This window comes from Primulina huaijiensis, chromosome 2 (genome assembly GCF_012295235.1).
Source record: "Primulina huaijiensis isolate GDHJ02 chromosome 2, ASM1229523v2, whole genome shotgun sequence".
Classification (NCBI taxonomy): domain Eukaryota; kingdom Viridiplantae; phylum Streptophyta; class Magnoliopsida; order Lamiales; family Gesneriaceae; genus Primulina; species Primulina huaijiensis.
In genome coordinates, this window is record NC_133307.1 from 5,578,575 (window position 1) to 5,589,938 (window position 11,364).

General features: G+C 35.6%; 1 protein-coding gene across 1 annotated transcript; it reads right to left on the bottom strand.

The window, feature by feature from the left end:
- Positions 1–214: 214 nt before the first annotated feature.
- On the bottom strand, positions 215–4,935 carry LOC140965740 (oligopeptide transporter 4-like). The gene is made up of 6 exons (XM_073425898.1): positions 4,302–4,935; positions 3,647–3,744; positions 1,720–2,283; positions 1,382–1,634; positions 1,072–1,254; positions 215–930 (listed from the first exon to the last, which is right to left on the bottom strand). The coding sequence occupies exons 1-6, from the start codon at positions 4,848–4,850 to the stop codon at positions 316–318; spliced, it is 2,262 nt and encodes a 753-aa protein (XP_073281999.1). The 5' UTR covers positions 4,851–4,935; the 3' UTR covers positions 215–315.
- Between the last annotated feature and the right edge of the window lie 6,429 nt (positions 4,936–11,364).

Here is an 11,364-nt window from a genome sequence, read left to right on the forward strand (position 1 = left end):
TCTGTGGTTAGAAAATTATGAAATGACATGTAACAAATATAAAGAAAATAATTCTTTAATTTCTAATAATTTGTGAAAATAATTGAAAGATGAAATAAATTCTTACTAAATTGTATATTTTATTATCAAAAAATTAATTTAAACCTTTTAAAAATAAAAGTAGCATTTTGTTCAAGTTACTTCAAAATAATAATAATAATAATAATAATAAAAAGAATAGAAAGATATAAAATTTTCAAGACCAACTTAAAAGTTTGATTTACATAATATGAATGGAGGAGGAAATAAAAAGAGGAAATGGTATTGAACTAGCAACTAGTGCAATGGACAACCATCAACGGCAACCCCTTTGGCAGTGGGGCAAGTAGCCAAGTCGCAATGCTCCCCATCTGTACCCCACCAATTCACGGTTATATTCTCCATCCCCAAACCGAAATACAGCACCACCCCCATGAAGGCCAGCCCAGCGTCCAGCGCCGCCGAAAGCACGTAATTGTACCTCTGCCACCACTTCTTCCTGTACCGGAAGACAACGTAGTTGAATATCGTCCCGACAAAGATCCAGCTGTTGAAGTTCAGAGTGGAAGCCGGCGGCATGGAAGCTGTGGCCCCCAGCAGGACCGGGATATTAATCAGTTTGATCCACTTCTTGGTGGGAAAAGCTTTGTGGATGAGCCAGACGATGATTGGGGCGATTGCGCCGCCTAGGAAGCACCAGTTTAGCGCGCCGTAGTTCCCGAGCTTGCTGAAGATCCGTCTAGGGCCGACTAGTCCCCAGATCACGGATGCGTCGAAGAAGACTCGGTCGCCGGGACAGGTCCAGGGGCTGTTCTTTGGTAGTAGCTGGTCTTGGCAGATGTTTTCAATACTTGTTAGGAGGTACCATGCGGTACTGATATTGATTGTTCCGGCGATGATCGTGCCGATGAACTGATGCATGCATGAAAACAAATGATCTGATCATGCTTGATGTCACAAGATTTTGGAGAATACAACAAATTCACATTCATGTTTAGTCATAACATATCGATTTTGAAATCCCTTTTTTACTAATGGTTATAGTAGAAGTACCTGAACCATGAACATTGATCTTGGTGGAACTTTCATGTAATGGCCAAGTTTGAAGTCATTGAGAAAGGAAACTGCCTGGCTCATACTTATATACCCATAGGTCTTGAAGCATACATTTGCAATTGGTCTCCCTGGATATATTATTCCAATTATGTATTCTGTGATAACATTCAGCCCTGGTGTCTGAAATATTGATCACAAAATATGTTAGCTAAAAACAAAAAATCGGAATTTTTTCCCCATAAAACTCATGCATCATATGATATCATATCAGAATCCAACTACCTCACACACATATATGTATGCAAACCTGATTGGTGGTGGCTGTGATTATGCTGATTGGGAGAGTAAAGATCAGCGCTAGCCCTGCGGCGAAAACAAGTCCCCACCATGGTAGTTGAACCTGATCTTTCATGAAGATACAGAGTACCAGGGATAGAGCGAGCGAGAGAACCAGCATTCCATGAAACCACCACCCCGGAATGTCTTTATACTTTTTCATAAGTCTTGTGTGAATATCAGTCTTCCCTTTGTTAGAAGCACGGAATCGATCAAAAATTTCCCTGATCATTCAAATATAATGCATCAAATATTATATATAGCACATCGGCAAGGCATATATCCCATTAATATATTCAAGGTTCTTACCTCCCATTAAACATAGCTACGTGCGTGAGAGTGGCCACCACTGCAGCAAAGTTTAGCCCGTAAGACAAGGAGAAGAAGATGCTAAGGTTTATGAGCCCCCTCTCCTCGTATGCCGGAATATCAAGCTCGAACTTCTCGTTAACTATGGCCGACACGTTGTACGTCTCCCCTCGGCTATTAAACAGATGGGATGAAAATATAGGAAACGTTTTGGCATTGTAGAGGTTGAAACCCCAATACGCCATGGGTATAAGGGCGTAGACAACCGCGACGTAGCCCACGAAAACATTAAAGATGGCGAAAAATGGGGTGACAAGAGGGCTTCCGAGGAAGGACGCCACGACGGACCAGTCAAAAGTGAAGGATCCAACGCCGAGGCCTTCGAGGCCGGAGCCGATTTGTTGGGCAGTGACTGACTTAGGGAATGCTAGGCAGAGAATGGAGACGTAGCCTATGGTGGGGAAAAGGTAGCCAGGCAAAATGTACCAGCAGAAGCTGCATGCGAGGGCTATCATGAAAAATCTTGATCTTGAGTTCTTTTTGCTCTCCTTTTCATGCAGAGCCCTGAAAAAATCATTAACACAAAAACATAACGCAACTCTCTTTTATTTGTTTATATAATTAATAAATATATGCCTTATAATATAATAAAATAGTTCAATATGTGTCCTTCACCTAACAAAATACAAAGCAAGATATCACGAAAATAAAATTAAAACAAACACTAAAAAACTGCTACATCCTTCCTCAAAAGCAAATATTATTGAGACGATTACATAATCAAGGAAAAATAGTTTTTTTGTCCACTAACTTGTTCATTTCTTGATTTTGGTCCACTAAATTCACAAAATTTGGTTTCGGTACACTAATTTTTATTTTTAGTTATTTTGATCTAACTGTTGATGTGACACTAAAAAATGCTGATATAACGTCGGAAAATTATGATATGACATTGTAAATTGTTGACTTGTAAGATATCACACCAACGATTCGATTGGACCAAAATTAAAAGTTATTGTACCAAAACTCAAGATTGAACAAGTTAATGGACCATAAAAATCATAGATAGGTGAAATTATATTAATTTCATAAATATTGACATCTTGCTATGTGATTTAATTTATTATTAACAACATACATACCATTAACACATTAAATTAAATACATGTAGCTAGCTATATATCAATGATATTAATGACATATTATTAATGAGTGGGTCTCATGTGAGACCGTCTCACGGATCTTAATCTGTGAGACGGGTCAACCCTACCCATATTCACAATAAAAAGTAATACTCTTAGCATAAAAAGTAATACTTTTTCATGAATGACCCAAATAAGAGATCCGTCTCACAAATACGACCCGTGAGACCGTCTCACATAAGTTTTTGCCTTATTAATTAAGGAAGAGATCTATCATTTATAATCTTATTTTTATCTCTTTCTAATAAATAATTGTAATAAAACAATAAAGATATGAATCAAAACTTATAAATCTATATTGTAAGAACTAAACACACACGATTACATACATTACTTATAGAGTAGGTTTTTGTGAGACGGTCTCACGAACCTTTATCTGTGAGACAGGTCAACCATACTGATATTCACAATAAAAAATTCATACTCTTAGTATAAAAAGTAATACTTTTTCATGGATGACCCAAAGAAGAGATCCGTCTCACAAAATACGACTCGTGAGACCGTAATACGACCCGTGAGACCGTCTCACACAAGTTTTTGCCTTACTTATATTGTCCGCAAAGATTAAACCACGAAGTGTCTATTTAGAGAAAAGCCGGCCATTAATTGCTTTGTTTATCATGATCGTTGTATAAGAAAGAAAGAAGTAAAAAACTATGTATCTATTGAGAGAAAGTGCCATTAATTGCTTTTGTATACAATGTGGAGAAGTAGAGGTGAAGTACCTGAAGAGAGAAACTTGAACGAGACTGGCTGGCCACCACATTTCCGCAGGCTCCACCACATATTTTCTCAATATCCCAGCCCATCCATATCCCAATACCTACATTAATCATCGGAAAAAAAAATCTTTTGTAACATTTTTCGGTATCAGCGATAGAGATTTACGACGTGTATTGATTATGAATAGTTAAAAGAATTTACTTGAACTGGGTACAATTATATCCTGTGAATCAAATTTTAACTTTCATTATATGTATATAAAAACTCATACTGCATTAAAGGTTTACATACATAGCACCTTTCAAAGAGCATCACATGCATGATCACATATCGAAACAATATGTAAACTGATATCATAAAGGTTGATCTGGGTGAGTGCGGGACAGCGATCATCATCTAGATAAAGGGAAATTAATTTGTGTTTATTCGATTTCGCGAATTTTTGTATCGTTCCTAAAATTTCCGGGGTCTGCTTCTGTTTTTTCCTAAACATTTTCAAGGAAAAAATACCTTTTTTTTTTACTAATTAATCATATATCCCTAATCAAAACGGTCTCTAATGAGGTTAAAATCTAATTTGTTTATGGATTAAAATTTTGACAAAAAAAAAATAGTGATCTTAAATTTAAAAAATGGGGAAAAAAAGTAGAACAGAACCTGAGTAGTTATAACAAGAATCCAACTAGCCAAGAACGAGATCTTCCTCATATAAATAGCCTTTATGATATCAACAATCCCCACAGCGTAAGCGGAGCCACCACCGAACGCGGAGCCTGCGTTGGCGAAGATCGAGATCAACACATGCTCCTTCATGTTAAACGGCCCCGGATTCAGCGAGAACTCTCTGGATCCAAATCCGGGCAGCCGGAACTTGGTGGTGGGCAGCACATTGGCCATGAATCTCCCGATGGGCAGCGTTGCCACTTGCACAGAGATCATAGTGATGACCAGTGGCTCACTTCTGTAGCTGAAGAAAGTGTTGAGGAAAGACAAAAGAGCACATGACAACATCCCCAAGAACCACATGCGAAAAGTCCAAACGGGAAGTGTCGGATCATCGTCGTTCGGGACCGTAAGTCTCACTTCTTCGATGGGGGAGACTTCATCTTCATCGAATTCCTGGGTTTTTTGCACTGCGTTTGAAGAGTTTGTGGGCATGGAGGAATGGCCCTTTTCTTCATCGATGTTGAAGGAAGAAGAAGACATGGCTTTTAGGGTTTTCTCGGAACCTGAGGCAGGTATTTATATCTGAAAAGGCATCTTGATTCGGAAGATTTTGGAAGATTTATGGAAAAAGATATCTAAGGGATCAGTTTTGAATCCAAGAATTTTTCTTGCTTATCGGGCGATATATCTGGGAGAGTCCTGCATGGGGACTCTTATTTGTGAAAAATACATTGAATTTGGATATATTAATTATTTATATATATATATAGATAAACATATTTTGTGAAAATACAATTGTGAAAATACAATGGTTCAANACATTTTAATTTTCATGATCATACGTAGGGGTGTCAAAATTAGACACGACCCACCAACTCGACACGATTCAACCTGAAAAAAAAATCAGGTTTGAGTTTGGGATTTTCGGGTTCGTATCAGATCGGGTTGGACCCGATAGCTGACCCGAAAAAATTGATCGGGTTAATTGGGTTTTAATTTTTTTAAAAATATATAATTAATAAATATTACTTATATTTTTATATATGGTAAGTTTGAAAAAATATTTATTGTATATTTATATCATAAATTTTTATAATTTAATATTTATTTTGAAAATTTTTTATTTTCTAAACAATTGTTTATTTGATTTAGTAAATATATTTTATTTTTCTATAATTAGACTTTCAAATTTAAATAATATATATGAGAGAGATATTATTATTATGTGTTTAAATTAAAATATTATTTTTTTTGAATTTTATTTAATTTTCTTTAAAATAAATATTTTAAAAAAATCGAAATCGGATTAATCGGGTTGAGCAATTTTTGAATAGTACTATTGTTCAACCCGACCCGACCCGACCCACTTGAATTGATACCCTTAGTCATATGATTTCATATATTGTATCGGCTTCAATCTAAATTATCTATTCCAAATATATAGTAGTTAATTGACGACTATAAATGAAAATATTCAAAATAAAGATAACAATTTTAATTATTCAAATTTTCCAGATGAAAATACCGTTTTCAAGAATTCAAGATCTCCTGGATTTTGATGGCATGAATGGTAAACTGTGGCCCAAATCAAGAACAAGCTTCAACTCAAGAGAAAATTGAACAGAAATTATGCACTCTTCCGCTGGTTCTTTGCTTCGTCCCAACCCACCAACAACTCGTTGCCCACTACTTAAGATAGAAAATCAATCATGAGCCGTCGATATTTACACATTCAATTCGCTGGAGTTGACAGGTATTCATTCTGCTTATTTTGTTCGGTTTTACCCCATGCACCTACAAGTTTTACCGAGCGAGAGTGAGAGTTTGGATAATACTGTGAGGCAGAGTCAGAGATATGCATGGGTTTAAGCCTGACGAGGTTATGTACTAATGTCTGCTTGTGTCAAAAGTGGGGATCTTGAATTGGGGAAGTGCCAAAACTAGTTACCTTTGGACATGAAGAAAGTTGCAAGAATATTTAGATTTATTTAATTTATGATGTGTTCATATATGTAATCGATCTGATTTTAACTAAAAATGTATTTTCTTCCACCTAAAAATGTAGATGAAATTTAAATGAAAAATGTATCATGCTCACATATATTTAGTGTTGGGATGGGAACAGAGTTTAAAGAGGGATGATGAATAAATTGAAAATTTTTTCTTTAAAAATGACAATCTTATAACAATTTTCAGGCTGTTAAAACAAGTATTTTTGAGCAGCTAGTTTACTGGACTACTAAAAGATGAAAAGTATGAAACAGTCCAATAATGCTAGTGATATATNTGATAGTAAATTCGTAATGTAAATGACAAAAAGATTTTTATGCATGTTCGGAGATTCAAGCTCCTATGTCATTCTTTCTTCTACTTAGGAAGGCTTCTACTAGAAGACTTTGGATTTAAAACATCATGTAACAACCCACTTCAACTAGGAGTTATTTACTGCCTACGTTGAAACTCTTAATGCTTACTTTACAACTCTGGCTATTTAAGAATCTTCGATTCACTAGATACTCAGAAACAAAACTAATAGATAGCTTGTAACAGCTTGAGCTGGTGAAATAGCACAATGATTATCCTTAGAAGATCTGCTATGAACTGTTGACCTTGTGCTTAGTGAGTGGCTTGAAAATGTATAGCTTTAAGAGTGCTCAAAGATCTTTAATATGGGGATAAGATAATACGCGAGAGCGAGAGCAAGAGCGTAAGAGTGAATTCTTTGAACTGGATTTGCATATATGTATAGTTGAAAAGCTCCAATGGCCAGATATGCTTTTCAACGATCACTTGTATCGTTTTCCGACAGAATGACCTTGTCTCTATTAACATCGTACACTGCAATAAATGTCATTTAAAGTTCCCTTTGCTTTTTCATCTTTATCTTGAATAGCCTTTGTAAAGTAACTTGACTTTAGGCATACTAATAAACTTTCTGTCACATCAAGAGTTGGTGAGATACTGTAGTCTTGTACCAAAATAGTTAGTTTCAGAACTGCTGGAAAACAAGTATTTACTTTGCTTTGCACATTTCTGACTGATGGTTGGATAGTGACGATTTACATTGCATGCTTATCTAAAAGCTTATTGCGATAAGAACTTTGAGTGGTCTGCGGCTTGAAAATATTAAAGAACTTGAGCGGTCTGACTTTTTTATCAGTGGTCAGAAACCTGAAATTACAAAACATTGTATTTGTTGGTTCCCTATAACAGCTCGATATTATTATTTTTCCAATCACCAAAACATAAAGTAAAAGAAATATTTTAACAATTTCTCCCTTTTTGGGATGACAAAACCATGATGAAAATCTATATAAGACATTAAATGAAAGCGATTAAAACCAAATAGAATTGAAATAATAAATTTCATTAAGGAAATCAATTTTAGTTTTACAAGTAAAAAATAAAATACACTTATGATGAGATCCTATCTCCTATGGATAAATTGGTAGACAGTCTCCAAGCCCAACGAATCTTATGTGTAGCTCCCCGGAGAGAGAAAAGCTTTTCCACAAACACAAAAAATTTTATTACAAAGAAACGAAATGTTTGAGGAGGAGAATTTCGAAAAATTATGAATCTGAACTTAGGTTCGAGAATAATAATTTTCAAGGATTATTCCAATATTTTGGAATATAAACAAGAGCATCTAACTATTGTTAGATATCAAAAGCAGGAAAGGAAACATCAGAACTCTCACGTAAACTTATGATTCAATCTAATAAGTTTATGGAGATAGTACCAGATTCCTCTAAGCTCTCTTTAGATCTTAGAGAAATTTAGAAGACAGTACAAAATTATGGCAACATGCTATATTTTGTAGCGCAAAGAATAGAAAAAATCCTTGAAAACCAGGAAGAAATTTTTGGAATATTAAAGGATATTCAAACAAAAATTCAAAAACTAGAACAACAACCCAGTTCTAGTAAAAGAACTTCAGGAGGTTGGTTACCACCATCNAGAGGATGGTTACCACCATCATTTGGTACTGAACCTTTGTTACATCAACAAGGGAAAGCCAAAGTGGTGTCAAAACCTTTGACTAGAGAAGAAAAGATGATCAATCTCATTGAGTCTGTCTCAGAAAAGAAATTAATCTGATGACAACTTTAGAAAGGATTGTTCTGGAGGATCTACAAGAACTTGCGGAATTTTTCGCAAATCTCAAAGTTGTAGATCTAAAGATGAACACAGCAGGAGTTGAAAAACCTGCTATAACTTGGTCATCCTCACAAGATCCATCAAGGGAAAGTGTGGGATCTCAAAATATAAATATGAGAGAATCTCAACCTGATTTCCATACTGGTGGAGGATCACACCCAGCGGGAACAAGGACAAAGAGAAATCAAATTCCCTTTCACCAAACACCCTATGGGAAAACTGTTTTATATCCTATACATCCTTACGGGGTTATGCTTAATCTTGATGTAATAGATTTCAAAAACAGAGAAGAACTCATAAACGATTGGACTTTTACTATGAGAATCGTAGCAGGAACACTTGATCTCAAAAGAGAAGGATTCATTAAACTCCTAGAAATGAGTCTTATGGGATCAGTGAAAATTGCTTGGGACATGACTTCGGTGGAAACCAAAGAGTCAGTCCTAGCAGGAGAATCGATAAGCGAGATAGCCGGAAGAATGGCTACCCTTTCTAAAGCTCAATTTATAGGGGTAGACTATTTTAATAGTCAAGACACAGAGAAGAGGAAGAAATATACTCAAACTCTGTATAGTCTTGAATTACATGACATCTGTTTAGTAGATGAATACATTATGTAATTCACTAAATATAGATGGAATTCAGGAGTCGAAGAAAATATAGCTATGCAGCTTTTATTCGCAAAAATGCCAAGTCCTTGGAGAGAAATGCTCATAAGGGAATATGTACCTAGAAATCCAGATACATTAGCACGAAGAGCCTCTTTCCTAAAAGGAAAATTGGCGGAATGGTGTCATTTGGCAGCATTACAAAAGAATTACAAACGATTAAGGGGTATTAACAAACGTATTCATTTGTGTTGTAAAGAAAATGATCTTCCAACAATTATGGGAAGTAAACCACAGAAGCATAGAAGGAAAAGTTTCAGGACTCATCCTTATGTTAAAGGTGGAAAAAATTCTTGGAAACCAAGAACAGTATGGTCTAGACAGAAAGCCAAATCTTACAAATCTGGACAAAGAAGTGGACCATCAAGAAGTATGACATCTTCTCAAGAATCGAGTACATCTTGAAGCACAGGAAGAACACCTACAAAGAAAACTTTCAGAAGGGATCATACACGAGCTAATGAAAGTTTTAAGGATTGTAATTGCTGGACATGTGGAGCAAGATTTCATATCTCGACCAACTGTCCAGAGAATGAAAAAAGAGGTATTAAACGATTCAATCCAACTCCGGATATTGAAGAAGCAGTTTATTACCAAGATCTTATTCAGGTATATCGATTTGAGGACATTGCCTCAGATGAGAGTATATATGAAGAAGAAGAAGTTCTAAGTCAGAAAGAATCTGATGGAACTGAATCGGAATCTGACTAAAGACGAGGTGTTTCAACACGAAACACATGAGGATTTATCTGGGTTCTTTAGCCAGACAACAATATCTCATAATATGGTCCAAAAGATCATGAAAGAAAATCCTAGTCTACAGAGATATCATAGATTCTCTGCAGGACAGGTAGAAAAGTTCTTAGGAAATCTTGGCCTAAGAAACAGAAAGCATCATCTGATCTATAAAGTTTCTAGAAGGGAAATGACAATCTCATTGGAACTTACTGGAAATAGAATGGAGATGCAGTTAATTCTTTCTGAAGAAATTAAGGAGGAATTACAAAAACTCAAGATCGAAGTAGCAAGGACTATGTCCTGGATTCATATTGGAGCAATCCAGATTATGATAAAAGCTAATTTCAAAGAAGGTATAGATTCACCAATTGGTATTGCTATATGCGATAAAAGAACGAGGAACCTTCAAGATTCAGTACTGGGAACTATCTCAGGAAATCTCTGTGCAGGAATAATTGTAGGAGTTATCTATCCAAGGATAGCCTACAACCTGGCAGATCGAGATTTCAGTTGAGCCTTGACATTACATCAAAATTTCAAGGAAAAAAAGGCTGATGAAGAAAGGTAATAGACCATAATCTATTACTTATCAGATTTCATATGCTCTATCTAATACACATTATTCAAAATTGTTTATTAGAAATGAGTTCATTGAAATACCTGAGATATTTGGAAAAGTTGCTCAGGCAATTTATCCAGAACGAATTGAATTTCCTGTAATGCAGGAAACAGATATCCAAATACAAGGCAAACCGATTCTACAAAGGAATCAGAGTCTTAGATTGGAATCAAGAAGACTATCTTTTCAAAGAGATAGAATTACAAGCTACAGATGGGGAAAAACCCCTGTCCAAGAAACCCAACAGGAGCTAAAAAGTTTTTCAACAATAGGATAGCTTAGATGCCCAGAAGGGTGGAAGGAAGTCGAAATAGTATTTGATATTACGAAACAAATGAATCAATTTCCTTGTAATACCATCTACTATTTAGAATAACCTATGATAGGAACTTACCAAGGAATGATCCAAGTTGGAGAATTGGAAGTTCATATCACAGGGATTCCAGGAAAAGAACCAGATCAATTGGTTCTTGGACTAGAGTTTCTCAAGGAACATAAACCTTGAAAACGTCTAGAGTATGGAATGGAGTTTATGGCAGAAGATAAGATGTGGAAAATCCAATGACCACAAGTCCATTCTCCATATACATTCCAGTACGAATGTTATATGAACAATATAAGGCAGAATATTTTGCTGCTAATATTGATTCAGGTGCTTGAATCTGTACAGCAAAACGAGGAGTTTTTTCAAATAATTTGGAAGAAGAATTACCTAAGATTGTTGGACGAGATTTTTCCAGAAGAATCTTAATCTTATGTAAAAGAATTAAGATGACTGAAATAATGATTGGCGGTGCTGGGCAAACACCTTGGTACAAGGTAAAGACACCACCAATTTATTTTCATGATACATGTGCTAATATTTTGT